General features: G+C 44.1%; 1 protein-coding gene across 4 annotated transcripts in view; it reads left to right on the forward strand.

The window, feature by feature from the left end:
* The window catches only part of ZC3H18 (zinc finger CCCH-type containing 18), a 137,073-nt gene extending 131,130 nt beyond the window's left edge, over positions 1-5,943 (forward strand). For all 4 annotated transcript variants that reach the window (XM_077453372.1, XM_077453374.1, XM_077453375.1 and 1 more), the window contains 3 exons: positions 771-867; positions 4,594-4,687; positions 4,877-5,943. In XM_077453372.1, the coding sequence (XP_077309498.1) occupies positions 771-867; positions 4,594-4,687; positions 4,877-5,078 (393 nt within the window). In that variant the 3' untranslated portion in view covers positions 5,079-5,943. The remainder of the gene's footprint in view (positions 1-770; positions 868-4,593; positions 4,688-4,876) is intronic.
* The last annotated feature ends 10,028 nt before the right edge of the window (positions 5,944-15,971 follow it).

The raw sequence follows: 15,971 nt of genomic DNA on the forward strand, positions 1-15,971 counted from the left end.
CTGCTCGTTAGAGCTTGCAATCTAGGATATAAACCATCTTTCTGGTTAATCAAAATGAACTATGATCACTCAAAGAGAACCTCAAATTGTGTGTATTCACAGGGCTTGCCCCCAGTATACTCCCCTTGCCAGCGCTTCCTCTCCAGCTAGCAGGAGCAACTGGTATGTTTTTTTTTTTTTTTTTTTTTTTTAAGAATTTTATTGCACACATAAGTAGTATACAGAGCAGTACATCAAAGATGTATAGACCCCCAACAGTAAGGGGAGTCACCCTGACAGTAAGAGGAATCCTCAGCTGTCATCTCTAGTTCTTGGAGAACATGAGACCTTTTCACTTTGGACAGTGCTGTGTTTAGTGGCGATCACTGCGCCCAATCACTGTCACATGACCAAGGGACTGGTGTCAGTGGCTCCTAAGGGGTCATCAATTTCAGAAACTGGGGGGGGGGGTCCAAGGATGCCCTTTTCAGAGTCCGTCGCCTTGCCCAATTAAAAGGTGGGTTTTGGGGCGACCATGGCTGTTAAAACTCTTCAGCTTTATTCCTCTGAAAAGCTTTTTAGAACTAAAGTGTAATGTACACATCCATGTGAATTTGATGTCCACAACTAGTTAAATATAATAAAAATCTTGTGTGGATAATGGAGGTCATAGCTGTCTGGATTCTTTGCTGCCCCTCCAGTTGGTGCAGTAAGTCCCGTGCAAGGTTGAGCCTGTCTGTATCTCTTCCATCCGCCTCTATCTCATGAAATTATCTCTTTTCCTCCTCCAGGGCACAGATAAAGGGAGTAGGAAAAGGTATGAACCTTCCGATAAAGACCGGCCGAGTTCACCGCCTGCTAAAAAGTCCAACCTGTCCCCAGAGCGTGGTGAGTATGACGCACAACTCGTATCTATTCCTTTTAACAGCTGGAGAGGGCAGTATACATTAAAGGGCCACTCTGCACAAAACTGATATTTTAATGTTTCACTCATACTGGAAAGTGTTTTTTTATTTTATTTATTATTGCAGAGCTCTTTGTGCTAAATTTAATTCTTCATATGAATACAATACAGAAGCGTGTGAGCCCCATTCAAATCGGTCTCTGCACCAGAGGAGCTTTACACTCTAGTGTCGTTTATAAATAGAGGTTTTCAATTTGTCAGCTTTTTTTCTTTTTCTATTGGTTGAACTGGATGCACCTGTGTATTTTTTTTTTTTTTTTTTCAGCCAAGCTAACTATGTAACAATATAGGACAGTGCTGTGCAGAGGACACTGAGCCAGTCACATTGGTCTCTGCGCCAGTCACCTCGGTCTCTGCGCCAGAGGAGCTTATGCGCTTAATGTCCCCTCACAGTCACACTATTATACATTTATTTAGCTCTGACATATACCGCAGTGCTGTATAGAGAACACTTGCGCTCAAATTTTTCCCCACAGTTAGAACTATATAAATGTGTATTAATAATGTATGACACTTTCCAAAGCATTGTACTGTACACTCTTGTTCCCCCCCCCCCCCCCCCCCACTGTCATACACTGTTATAAATTTGTATAGCTCGGATATATTCCGCAATGCTGTACAGAGAACACTGGGCCATTCACATCAGGCTTTGCGTCAAAGGAGCTTCCACTCTAATGTCAACCCACAGTTGCACACTATTATTATTATTGTACATTATTATAGCGCTGACATATACCATAGTGATGTATGCACTAATGTCCCCCCACAGTCGGAACTATATAAATGTGTAATAATGGTGTATGACACATACCAAAGCACTGTACTGTGAATGAGTTTGTGTCTGTGTACACCACTGTGGGATATGTCAGAGCTATAAAAATGTAGAAGCTAATGTGTGATTGTGAGGGTACTTTAGAGTGTATACTTGTCTGGTGCAGAAACAAATGTAACTGGCTTAATGTTCTCTGTACAGCACTACAGTATATGTCAGAGCTAAAAAAAAAAAGTATAATTTATTATTTATTTCAAGTACTTTTGTATAGCGCTGTCAATTTCCACATCGCTTTACATATACATTGTTATAGTCCCTACCCTCAAGGAGCTTACACTCTAAGGTCCCTAATACTCATTCATACATACTAGGGACAATTTGGACAGAATCCAATTAACCTACCAGCAAGTCTTTGGAGTGTGGAAACCAAAGTACCCGGAGGAAACTCGCACAGGGAGAACATGCAAACTCCAGGCAGGTAGTGTCGTGGTTGGGATTTGAACCACTGTACTGCCCATGATGGTGTGTGACTGTAGGCTGACAGAGTGTAAGCTCCTCTGGTGCACAGACTGGCTTAGTGTTCTCTGTACCACGTTCATAGAATAAGTTATAACTTGTCCTCGGCATGAGGTGACAGGATTCTGCAGGTGAATGGGATCTCCCCGAAGCGATAGTCTTTTTCACAGACCGACCTTATCGCTTCATCTGACACAAGCCTGGCTGACGTGCTGCTCAACTTTCCTGATGGCGGATTGTAATTACAAACATCAGCGGTATTTTTAGCCATATGCTTACTTAGTGAGGTTCTCTTTCTGAATGGAATAACCTAATTTTAGATTAAAATGAACTATATTTGCACGTAAAAGGCATGTGAACACTTTAATTTCAGAAGAACTGATATATTTAACAGGAAAGAAATACATATATGCAAATTCAAGAATTTAGAGATACTATCCTGAACAGACGTAATATAATGTGGACGATACAATAAAGGATGTTTTTCAAATTGTTGTATATGTAACGTTTCTTTTTTTTTTTCTTCTTCTTCTTCTTTAATATACTCTTCCTTATTCAGCGGTGACCGTAAAATAAACTCTGCAAATTATTTTCTCACTTCTCTTACACCTAGGCAGGCTCTTGGCATGGTGGCTGTGCATGTTTTACCGTAATTAAAAGATGTGAATGGGCCCCACAAAAATAAAATGTATTCCTTCACCTCAAAAGGAGCGTTAAGAGATTCTACGCGCTTATGCCAAGCCCATATACAGGTCCCCCTCCGAGGACACCGGTGCTAAGCGCCATGCCCGGGGCTCATCCCCTGCATGCCAAAGACATCCAAGAAAATAGAGAAGCTGACAACACTAAGGCTAGGTTCACATTTATACTTTGCAGGAACACGCACAGAATCGCACCCCTTCCCGAAACTTGCTGCCCTTTTACAGACGCATCTACAAATGCGTGCATTTTAGGATGCACCAAAATGCATGGTGTGGAAAGTTTTCTCAAGAGTCGGAGATGACTTTTTGAAGGTTTCCCGCACATAGGGCAGCCCATTCCTTTTAATAAAAAAAATAAAGTTTTATTGTTTATAGAAAAATGAATGCAAATATAAAGGGCAACAGGCACTACTCATAAGACTTGTACGTTGACACATGCATACAGAATAGAAACATTCTAGCTAAGACTGCCAAATTAAATGTAACGGGATACATTGCGCACAAAAAGAAGAAAGGGTAACAGAAGGAGGGGAAACACCAAATATCTCAGTGCATGTTAGCAGAGCTGGATATACCTACGGAAGGGCATAAGTGGGGGATACATGTGGAAATGCGTTCCATACGTTCATTAAGAAAATATTCATTCTTGGAAGCATCTTCTAACCATCTGTCCCAGATTTTGACATTTGTTCAGGCAGCCCCCCTCATTAGCCGAGACAACAGTGGGGTGCCATCGGCTCCTGATACTGTCCATCAAATCTGTGAGCCAATGAGGGGAGAGAGGGGGCAGAGCTGAGCCACTGCTCTTTTTGTCCATTCAGACACAAAGCTGCTTGCTGTGGGGGCACTCAGCAGGAGGGAATGGGCCAGGAGCGCCGAACAGAGATCTGAGAAGAGGAGGATCTGGGCTGCTCTGTGCAAAACCATTACACAGAGCAGGTAAGTATGACATGTTTGTTACTTTTTACTTTTTTTTAAGGAAAAAAAAAAACTTTATCGCTTTAAGGCTTTAGGGACTGTAAGGTTTTGGAAATACAGGTTTCGGACCATAGGATTTGGAGTTTGGAGATGCATTTAGGTTTTCTTTCCCACACACCAGAGATGAGGGCTATTTTCATTCAGGTCAGGTGACCATCCTCCTGAAGTCTAGGCAACATTTATCAGTCTGGTTAGGTCAGGGGGGGTCTCACGCTGGCGGCTCTCCAGCTGTTGTGAAACTATACGTCCCATGAGACATTGCAAGGCTGGCAAGTTACCAGCATGACTCCCACAGGCAAGGGCATGATGGGACTTTTGCAGCAGATGGAGGTCTGCCAGTTTGAGAACCCTTGGTTAGATGGACCGGGCATAATGAGGTCACCCCCCTAAGATGAGTGATGACAGAAGCATCTTGAATCTTGTTCTCAAATCTCCTTTCCGTTTCTAGCTTCATTAGTTCAGATTTATAGGTAGGTGGTGGCCATACCTGAAAGAACGGCTTCCCTCATGTTACAGGTTTTGGGTCTAACAATTTCTCAGAAAAGGTGACAGTCAGATCGCACGCTGGGAGGTAGTGACATCACTGCTGCTTGAGTAGAGATACATCCATTATGCTGTTAATGTTTGAAGGAGGCTTTGTGAGTTACTTTTTTCCTTTTTTTTTTTCTTTTGCTTTGCTTTAGTGCAAGACCGTAAACAGCCTGGGAAGCCCCTTTCCCCGAAACCGGAGCGCCAGCGGATTCCAAATGCCAAGCCATCCCCCATTCAGCCCGACAGGTAGGTTAACTAAAGGGCAAAATTGACTTTTTTTTTTCTTCTTCGCATGTATTTCTGTGTTTAAATTTTTAACATCTCGGGTGGTGCATTTAACACCAGTGCTAAACAGCTGCTGATACAAAATCTAGATGCACAGTAGTGTAATTCCTACGGCTTGTGCTTTAATTCATTGTAATTCCTTTTCCTTAGGAAACGTCCTACTTCACCACCTCCAAAGAGCTCCAGCAAAGTCACCAGCATCCCCGGCAAAGCTCCTGAAGCCGCCCCAGCCACGGGGGCCAAGCCCGGGAAACCCAGCACATTATCACGCAGGGAGGAACTTCTTAAACAGCTCAAAGCTGTGGAGGATGCCATCGCTCGCAAGCGGGCCAAAATACCCGGCAAAGTATAGCGAGGCTGGCTCATCCGAGTACAGTTACTGGCCCACCACCCAGAATCTGCCGGGGAACTACAAGTGTCAGCACGCCTCGCAGCCCACGCCAGGACTTGCTGTTCCCCATTTCAGAGCCGCAGGTGTCCTAGTTGCCGTCTTGATAAACTTATCGATTTACTTGTGTGTTATGAGAGCGACTGTGGCGGTCGCGGTGGATTTTGGACTCCCCTTTTTTATTTTAGTTTTGGCTGCAAAGTTTTGTCCTATTCATTGGAAATGCCCAGGGCGAGGAGACAATAAATTGCCTGCCATCCTATGCCATCTCAGCATACACCCGACTGAAGAGGACGGTGCCTGGCGTTTCGGATAATCAGCTGTAACATGACTTCTCCGAATGTCTGTTTTTACTTTTTTTTTTTTCTATTAGAATTTTCCTCATCTCTGGTGAGAAAACATTTTTTTTCCGAGGAAACCACGCCCCAGACCTCCAGCTTGCTCTTTCGCCCTCTTCTGGTTTCGTGGGAAGAGAAGACAAGGAAAAAAAAAAAATATATATATATATATATATATATATATATATATATATATATATATATATATATATATATATATATATATATATATATATATATATATATATATATATATATATAAATTTCATTTTTGTTTTTCTCTTTTGTGTTCCATTCTTTGACAAAAAACTTCAATGTTTGTATGAAATTGGCCCCTTATAGTCAGTGAAAATGTGAGTGGGGAAAGGGGTCACAGCGAGGGACATTTTAAGAAGGCACCGCATCGCTCTTCGTTTGGTTGTATATCTGTTGACTTGAGACCTATTTGGGGAGGGGAATTTATCCCGGAAATAAAGTATTTTGATAAAACAGTTTCTTTTTTTGTTTTTTTTTCATGAAAATACTGAAACATTGTGTTCTGGGTAAAGGATGACAAGGGCATCAAGTTGTTACTTTTGTATTCCCAATGTTTAGTATCCAGCTTTGTGAAATCCCTTTTTTTTTGATGCTCCGGAGTATATTACAAGGATGAGCGTGGCACAAAACTTGAGTCTAGTGGGATTTTATTTCTCATGAGGGGCTTTAGGCCAACGTGATTTGGGAGCCTACATCTCCTCCCCCTCCCTTCCACGACAGGGCTTGAATGCTGACACAGCTGTCAGTCTGGTGACCCCCAAGCACTGTCTTACTATCCACTGACTTTGCAAGCATTGGCCAGTAACTTTGTAAATTTACGATTAGCATTCAAGCCCTGATGAAGGAGAAAATTAGAGCCCACAAAATACATTTCGATTTGTGAGCTTTTGTCGTAAAAATAAATATCTAACTGGACTAATTTAATTATATTCAACAAAATCACTGTCCTCCCCTGCCCATCTCCCCTGCCTTTTTCCTCCCCACTCTGCTCCGTGCCGCTTTCCACTCATCTCTAATCCATTGTCCTCCTCTTCTGCACTCTCCTCCCCACCGTTTTCCACTCCTCTCTAATCCATTGTCCTTCGTGCTCCCTTCCCCTGAATTCACCTTTTGCCACTATCTGCTCCCTATTACTCCTCACTCCTTCCATCTCATCTTCATTCTGCTTCCTTCCACTCTCTCCACACCTCCCCCAACACATTGTCATCCTTAAACCATTGTCCTGCACTTTCCTTCCTGCCACTCTCCTACCTGCTACTGTACTCTGCTCTCCACTTTGCTCCCTACCACTCTCCACTACTCTCTAACCCATTGTGCTCTCTACTCTTTTCTCCTCCTGTTGCCCTCCTCTGCTTTCCACTCTCCGCTCATCTCTAACCCATTGGCCTCTCTACCCCTTTCCCATGCACTCTGCTCCTCATTACCTCATTCTACCTGCCTTTCTCCTCTCCACTCTTTCTACGACTCTCCACCTCTCCCTTATCCAGTGTCCTCCCTTCCCTGCGCTCACCTCCCCACCACTATTCACTCTGCTCGCTATTACTCCCCACTTGTCCACTCTCCTCTCTTCTCCCTTCCACCCTCTACTCAAACCCATTGTGCTCCCTACCTCTTTCTTCTGCACTCTGATCCTCACCACTCTCCTACCTGCGGTTTTCCTCTCCACCATGCTTCCTACCACTCCTCTATTGCAGTGCCCCTTTCTCCTGCACTCTGCACCCCCACTACTCTTGTGGGGGCCTCTCTTCTCCCTGCCCCCTACCACCTTTCACTCTAATCCTCTGTCTTCCCTACTGCTTTCCCCTGCATGCTCCTCCTTGCCACTCCACTCTGTTACCACAACTCTTTAATATGCTTTCCTTCCTTTGTCCCCTGCACTCCTGTTCCTTACCACTCGTGTCTATGTATTCTGCTCCCCACCTCTCTCCTCCTATTTAATCTTCTTCTTTTGTTTCCTGTGCATTCCACCCCTCACTACATTTCATCTCCATCCACTCTTACAATATGCTCCCAGCCTTTCACTATCCACCACTCCACCACTACCTGCCACGTGACTCCTCCACCCCCGGCATCTCTCCCTCCCCGGCATCTCTCCCTCCCCTTTCAGTTCATCGAGCCTGAGCAGTCCACATACTTGTCGAAGGTTCGTATGCCTTTTGGCTGTGTGCATGCCCAGCTGGGCCATGTCAAATCCTGAGGATCTTTTTACAGCCCATGCTCGAGGCACCCGCTACAGGGCTGCAAACTTGTGCCTGTGGAGGGAGAGCCAATGCCTAAATCATTGCCTTTAGAAAAAGAGGAGAACTTTTCTTTACAATTGTATTATCTTTAATCTTAATATGGCAATCGAGAATTGGTCATAGACATGAATCCACATATAACGAGCACACGGGGAAGATGAGTACCATCCAATATTTACATGCAGTGAGTCTGATATGTCAATACCTATAAAAATGGTTTATAGGAAAAATCTTGTTTAATCCTGGGTGGATTGTAGTATTACAGTGTTTGAACGATCCTTTGATTGCTTTATCCTAGTTGCTGCCACGTGGGTCTTTTTTTGATTATGTATAATACTATAAGGCTACTTTCTCACTGCGGCAGCAGGGCGCCGGCAGTAAAGCGGCGCTATATATATATATATATATATATATATATATACCGAGATTTTAGCAGCCCTATTCAGCTGCTAGTGGGGAGCTTTTAACCCCCGCTAGCGGCTGAAAAAGGTTTAAAAGCGCAGCTGCATCGGCGCTTTGCTGGTGGCTTTGCAGCGCTGCCCCATTATTTTCAATTGGAAGGGGCCCTATGGGAGCGGTGTATTCACCGCTCCTATAGCATAGCAAAGATGTGTCTTGCAGGACTTTTTTGACTATCCTGCAAGCGCACCACTTCAGCCCTCGGGCTTTCACAGTGGAGACACAGGAGAGGCTCTTTAGAGGCACTATTTTTAGAGCTGTAGCCCCCGTAAAACGGCTTTGCAAAGCGCCCTGAAAGTGCTGTTCAATTCACTCCAATGTGAAAGCCCGAGGGCTTTCACACTGGAGCAGTGCGCTTGCAAGACGGTCAAAAAAGTCCTGCGAGCTGCAATTTGCAGGGCTCTAGGAGCAGTGTATTCACTGCTCCTAAAGCGTCCCTTCCCATTGAAAACAATGGGGCAGCACCGCTTTGTGGGGCAGTTTTAACCCTTTTTCGGCCACTAGTGCGGGTTAAAACAGCCATGCTAGCGGCCGAATAGCGCCGCTAAAACAGTAAACCGGCGCTAAAAATACCGCTGCTTTACCGCTGGTGCCCGCCCCAGTGTGAAAGTAGCCTTATTAAATCAGCGAGGTGTCATATTTATGATATAGACTCAAGTGATGGCTGATGGGAGTATTAGTACAGTTTCTTGGGGGAATTTTCTTTAAGCCAAGAATAAGGGGATACTAACCTAGATTTTGTAGAGTATGCAAACCCAACATTTCATATTCCTGATATGTGGCTGCTGTACCATGTACTTGTGTGAAAAAAGAATCATAATTTCTTTCTATTGCTTTCTTTATGTGGCAAACCTGCTGTTCCTGCCAGTCCCCCTGCTTTCCTATTAAAAAATTAACCACACTTAGCAGGAGAGCATGGTGTGGTCAGTTCTCTGCCTGCTCTCTCCTCCAATGACCAGACTTTTGCTGACACGCACACACTGCAGTCTTTAACTAGGACGATCAGTGTGCCGCTGTGTCTCCTCCCCCCCAGCTCTTATGTAGCTGAGAACAGAGGGAATGTGATCACTTGTTTTTTTTTTTGTTTTTTTTTAGGAGGAGGGGGTCTTTTTTATTATTTTTGGGGTTTTTTTTTTTTGGATCTATACACAAATGTTTTTCCTTTTTATTTCTTTTATTTGGAATTGATTGTCTTAGAAGGTGATCATTTACAATCACTTTAAGCACTAATTGTTACTATTACCCCTTGTCTTATGATATTGTATCATTCTGATTCCTTAGGCTCTCTAATAAAACAACAAATGGTGAAAATGTGCATCTAGCCAAGGTGGCATCGATCTTTATCAATGGCTCGCTAAATGTAATGTGTGAGCATTGCATATACACTCATCAGCCGCTTTATTGGGTACACCTTGTTAGTACCGGGTTGGATCTTTTTGCCTTTAAAACTGCCTTAATTCTTCGCAGCATAGATTTAACCAGGTGTTGGAAGCATTCCTCAGATTTTGGTCCATATTGACATGGCATTAAGCCTTTGCTGCAGTTTTGTCGGGTGCACATCCATCATGTGAATCCTCCCGTTCCACCACATCCCAGAGGTGCTCTATTGGCTTGAGATCTGGTGAGTGTGGAGACCATTGGTGTACAGTGGCCTTATTGACCAGTGGTGAGATGATTTGATTTGAGCTTTGTGACATGGTGCATTATCCTGCTGGAAGGAGCCATCAGAAAATGGGTACATTGTAGTCATAAAGGGATGGACATGGTCAGCAACAATACTCAGGTAGGCCGTGGCATTAAAACTGTTTAGTTGGTACTAAGGGGCCCAAAGTGTGCCAAGAAAAATATCCACCCACACCATTACACCACCACCAGCCTGAACCGTTGATACAAGGCAGGATGGATCCATGCTTTTATGTTTACATCAAATTCTAACCCGACCATCTGAATGTAGCAGCTGAAATCGAGACTCATCAGACCAGGCAATGTTTTTCCAATCTTCTATTGTACAATTTTGGTGAGCCTGTGTGAATTGTAGCCTCAGTGTCCTGTTATTAGCCGACAGGAGTGGCACCCAGTGTGTGGTCTTTTGCTGCTGTAACCCATCTGCTTCAAGGTCTGATGTGTTGTGTGATCACAGATGGTATTCTGAAAACCTTGGTTGTAACGAGTGCTTATTTGAGTTACTGTTGCCTATCATCTGCCCAATCTTCTCTGACATCAACAAGGCATTTCATCCACACAACTGCCTCTTGGTGGATATTTTGGTGTCCATTTATGAAGCGGTGGAAAATATCCGCTGCTCTGTTCTCCGGCATTCACAGTGGAGATCTTTCTCCTTTGAGTGCCAGTTTACGAAGTGGTGAAAAGCTCCTCTTTTGTGAAGCGCTCTACAAACACTTCAAACAGTGGAGAACGCCTTCTGATACTGGAATCTCATGAGGCATAACCAGACTACAGTACCGCAAATTCACTGAAACACCGAGGTGTCTGTTTATTAACCACTTCCGGACTGCCCACCGTCGTTATACATAGGATAGGTACTTTGAAGGAGGATATAGTTATTGTGGCAGCAGCTAGCTGCTGCCATATCTCTTCAGCGGGCGGTCCGATTTAAGATAAAAGTGGTGTCTCCAGCGGATTCACCACAGGATCACTTTTTATCGGTGGCAGGAGAGGGGGGGGCCCCCCTCCCACCACGATCCGGTGCCCTCCGCCACTTACCGGAGCTGTCGGCGGAGGTGATTGCATCTGTCCCCTGCCTGGTTATAGAGACAAGTGAGGGGAAGATGGCCCCCACCCATCTCAATATCACTGCAGGGCGGAAGTGACGTCAAAGCATCACTTCCGCCTATAGCGCTTAAAGGCACTTTTTTTTTTTATTGCATTTTAATGTAGATGAGATCTGTCATTCATGTCAGTCATGTTTACATTGCTTGTAATAGGAATAAAATACACACACACACAATTTTTTTAATTTTTTTTTACTGCTTCCTGACCGCCCCACACAGATATACTGCGGCAGAAGGGCATGTACAGGCAGAATCGCATACCTGTACGTTGCCCTTTAAGAGACGGCTTGTGGGCACGTGTGCCCACCGGGAGCTTCGTGAGCGTGATCGCGGCTCCTCACGAAGGACAGGGAAATGCTAATGTAAACAAGCATTTCCCCATTCTGCCTAGTGACACTGATCACAGCTCCCTGTAATCGGGAGTGGTGATCCGTGTTGTCACACGTAGCCCCTCCCCCTACAGTTAGAATCACTCCCTAGGACACACTTAACATCTACAGCATCGCCTAGTGGTTAACCCCTTCACTGCCAGTCACATTTACACTATATATATATATATATATATATATATATATATATATATATATATTAATAAAAATGCCATAAAACTATCCTATTTTGTAAACGCTACAACTTTTGCGCAAACCAATCCATAAACACGTATTGCGATATTTTTGGTTAAAAAAAAAAAAATGTACAAGAATAAGTATCGGCCTAAACTGTGGAATAACCTTTTTTTATATATATATTTTTGGTAATATTTATTATAGCAGAAAGTAAAAAATCTTGGGATCACAGTTTCTTAAAGTGTAGGGCCGCCCTGAAAAACAAAAGTACATTAAAATTTTGCAAAAAAATTAAAAGAAAAAAAATGATTTTTTTTTTTTTTAAACGCACCAGAAATGCCTGTTGCTAGGCATATCGTCCTAATCTGCCTCTTCCTCCTCCGCGGTGATGTTCGGTCTTCTCTCCTCCGTGCGGCATCTTCTGGGGAATGGGTCGTGCTGTGTTCTGGGAACTGTGTGTCCCAGAACTCAGCTTGCCCCATTCACAAAGCGCTGCACGACATGCGCAGTAGGAAACGGGCAGTGAAGCCGCAAGGCTCCACTGCCTGTTTCCCTTAGTTGGAATGGCGGCGCCGGGACCCGAGAGCCAAGGGACGGGTCAGCCTCGGGAGGCCGACATCACAGGCACGCTGGACAGGTAAGTCTACAGTGTTTGCAGCTGCTGACTTTTAATTTAATTTTATTTTTTTTAAGCTGGCCCTCCACTTTAAAGTGACACCCTTTCTCTTTTTTTGGACCATTCTCTATAAACCTGAGAGATTGTGTGTGAAAATCTCAGTAGGTCAGCAGTTTTGGAAATACTCAGACCAGCCCGTCTGGCACCAACAATGCCACCTTCAAAGTCACTTAAATCCCCTTTCTTCCCCATTCTGATGCTCGGTTTGATCTTCAGCAGATCGTTTTCACCACATCTAGATGCCTAAATACATAGAGTTGCTGCCATATGATTGGCTGATTAGAGATTTCTGTTAGCAATTGTGCAGGTGTACCCAATAAAGTAGCCAGCAATTGTATATACTGTTCAACCCCTCGAGTCTTTATGATATTCTATAGCAGGGGTAGGGAACCTGTGGCTCTTTTGATGGCTGTATCTGGCTCTCACCTCTCAATCCGCGGATTGCGTGGTGTGCCGATCTGCTGACCTCATCGCCCGCCTCCAAATGCTCGTGGATCTGCCTGTGTAGTGGTAAGCAAGCAGACAATCGTAGGGGAGATGTGGATATTACAGTGGGGGAGATGACGTGGATATTAGTTATAATTGAAATGAGTCGATTAAAAAAAAAAAATTGTTTTAAACATATTGTATGGCTCTCGTGGAATTACATTTTAAAATATGTGGCGTTCATGGCTCTCTCAGCCAAAAAGGTTCCCTACCCCTGTTCTATAGCAATCAATGATCTAATACATTTAGGAGTTGGGCATTTTCCCCTTTTTTTTCTATCTTGCTTTTTCATGTTTCCACACCCGCCCAGTGATGTATCTTTCGCTGTTGTGACATCTTATACTCTCGTAATAACCGTTTGTAATTTTAGTATGTTAGTATGCACTTATAAGGTTATGAACCTTGTCACCTTTCACTCTTTATATCTGTTTTTTTTTTAACTTCTGTTTAGAACAGGGTTATTGCTGTATCTTAATTTGCTCCTGAGGAAGTGGATGACCACGAGGCATGTAGAGGCATTGCACAAAGATCTCTCGCAATATTATGCTGAATCTGTATTCTGAACAAGAAGAATATAATCGATACAAAGCTTATCCTTTTCCATCTATGGTATGGTGCAATCAATAATGATATGTGATTGGTTTTAAAACACTTTTTAATGTGTTGTACAATAGCCCTCACGTTTTCTAGTTTAATGGATGTGGTGCCCATAAAGTCCATCTTTTACTATTTATTTTTCTTTGGTCTTGGTGAACATTTGCCCCATATCAGCACCTGCTGCAATCTCTCATCTTGCGATTTGCTACAAAGTTACAGTCCAATCACTAGGAAAGGGGAGACTGAGGAAATGCTTTCTCCTGCCTGCAGCAGCCAGATAACGTCTCAACTTGGGCAAAGTCATTGCAGCGGAGCAAAAATGCTTGTTTCTGTATATTTTGACATGTTGGGAATTAGTGGAGGCTGACAGATCCCCTTCAAGGCTTGTATGAAAGTGTGTTTCTAGGAGCGCGGTTGTTGGTTGGCCAGGCATTGTATGCTGTACACCAGGGATTCTCAACCTACGGCCCTCCAGCTGTTGTCAAACTACACATGCCATTAAGCATTGTAAAACTTTCATTCACAGATATGACGGGAGTTGTAGTTCCTGAACAGCTGGAGGGCCATAGTTTGGAGACCCATGCTTTACACACTCTGCATTGATCCTTCACTCTTTAATTCAGTTGCTTTATTCCTCCTCCTCCTGATTGGTAAATACAATTATCAGCATCCTGTGTGAGGAGATGATAATCAAAGTGACAATGATTGCAGAAGTTTGGCACCCGACCAACTCGCTGGAAGACACACCTGAAGTTGCATCACACCTGAGCAGTGATGAAACTTCTGCTTGTTTCATATGTCATCCTCCACATTTCCTCATGAAAGCTAAAGGAAGTAAACACTTAATTTAAAGGGTCTTTTATTTATTTTTTTAAGGCACACTTGGGTCCACCAGCCAAAAGGTGGTAGCCCCCACCATCCAAGTGGACATAGGGTTGTGAAAATTAGAGGGCCACTCGCTGCGCTCGGCTCTTTTATATTCCTACTCTATGTCCACTTGGATGGTGGGGATAGAACCTGGACTCACGGCGCAGGCGCCGTTCATCCTCCACTATTTTCAGAATCTGTGTGTGCGGTATACTGCGCAATGCGCAGTACACAGCGGACACTATCCGATGGGGGACTGTATATGATGGGACACCGGCACTTTATTTGGATTCCAACCCACAAGGAAGGTCCCTCAGGGCCACCATCATACCAGCCAGATGGTCAGAATGATGATTGAGCACCCCTACTGGACACTGATTAAAACAGATCTTGCACGTGATCTTAGATCAAAAGGTCATGAAGCAACTTGTTTTAAAGGGTCATTCCACCTACAACTGATAGTTCAGTATTTAGTAGACGTTGGAAAGTTTACCCCCTGAAAGTGTCTTCTTGTCTCTTGGGGACACCATTGGTGAGACCTCTGTGCTGATTCTTCTGTCTGCTCACCCTACACAGATGCTGCAATTTCTGATTTGTCTTGATAAAGCTAATATTATGGCTTCCGTGTTGTTCTAATGGCTTAAATTTTTTGAGTTATTGACTGCCGATTCATATCAAAGTTACTGACCTCACTGGCTACGTGCTTGTTCTTAGTTGGTGCTCTTAAAGTGGATCTGCCTTGACCTATCTGTGATTTAAACCGTCATTCCTAGAGTTGTAGGGCCACCTGCTAGATAAGAGGGAAGTGATATTTAGGTAAAGGTGCAGCTTCCCTGCTGTGGAACTAGACTGCAGCCTGGGATTCAGAGTATGCCAGAGAAGAAATGGCTTGCTGGTAAAGGACAGATATCTATCTTGTCCACAGTTATTTTGTTGAAGCAGCTCATTTATCATGCTGGCACAGCAGTTTTTTTGCTGGTAAAACGGTCTTCTTGCCAGAGTAGACCATTTATGTTACTGGTGCAAGCGCAGATGCCACAAAATCAGTGTATGTGTGTGGAGCCAGTAAACACAGGGTTATGGCACCCAGCCAACTTGATTAGAAGAGCAACAAGACACACCTGAAATTACATTGCACATGAGCAGATATAAACCTTTTTTGTAAGTTATATATTTCAACATGGATAGTAAATTAAGGGGACACATCTTTTTATAGCATTAGTCACCTAAACCTGACATCTCAGTGTTTGGTGGATGTCATATAGTTGAACTTTCCGACTGTCTCTTCTATCACTTGGGGACTCCTGAGTTCCCTGTGTAAACTCCTGGGTCTGTACACCTGCTATGCCCATTATGAGAGGTTCCCTCCATCCCTGTGCTGAGTTCCCGGGTCTGCACACCTGCTGTGCCCATTATGAGAGGTTCCCTCCATCCCTGTGCTGAGTTCCCAGGTCTGTACACCGGCTGTGTCTATTATGAGAGGTTTCCTCAATTCCTATGCTGAGTTCCCAGGTCTGCACACCTGCTGTGCCCATTATGAGAGGATCCCTCCATCCCTGTGCTGAGTTCCCGGGTCTGTACACCTGCTGTGCCCATTATGAGAGGATCCCTCCATCCCTGTGCTGAGTTCCCGGGTCTGTACACCTGCTGTGCCCATTATGAGAGGTTCCCTCCATCCCTGTGCTGAGTTCCCGGGTCTGTACACTGGCTGTGCCCATTATGAGAGGATCCCTCCATCCCTCCATCCCTGTGCTGAGTTCCCAGGTCTGCACACCTGCTGTGCCCATTATGAGAGGATCC

The sequence above is a fragment of the Lithobates pipiens genome, unplaced genomic scaffold (assembly GCF_037356315.1).
Source record: "Lithobates pipiens isolate NorthernLeopardFrog02 unplaced genomic scaffold, aLitPip1_a1.2 Scaffold_10, whole genome shotgun sequence".
NCBI lineage: Eukaryota > Metazoa > Chordata > Amphibia > Anura > Ranidae > Lithobates > Lithobates pipiens.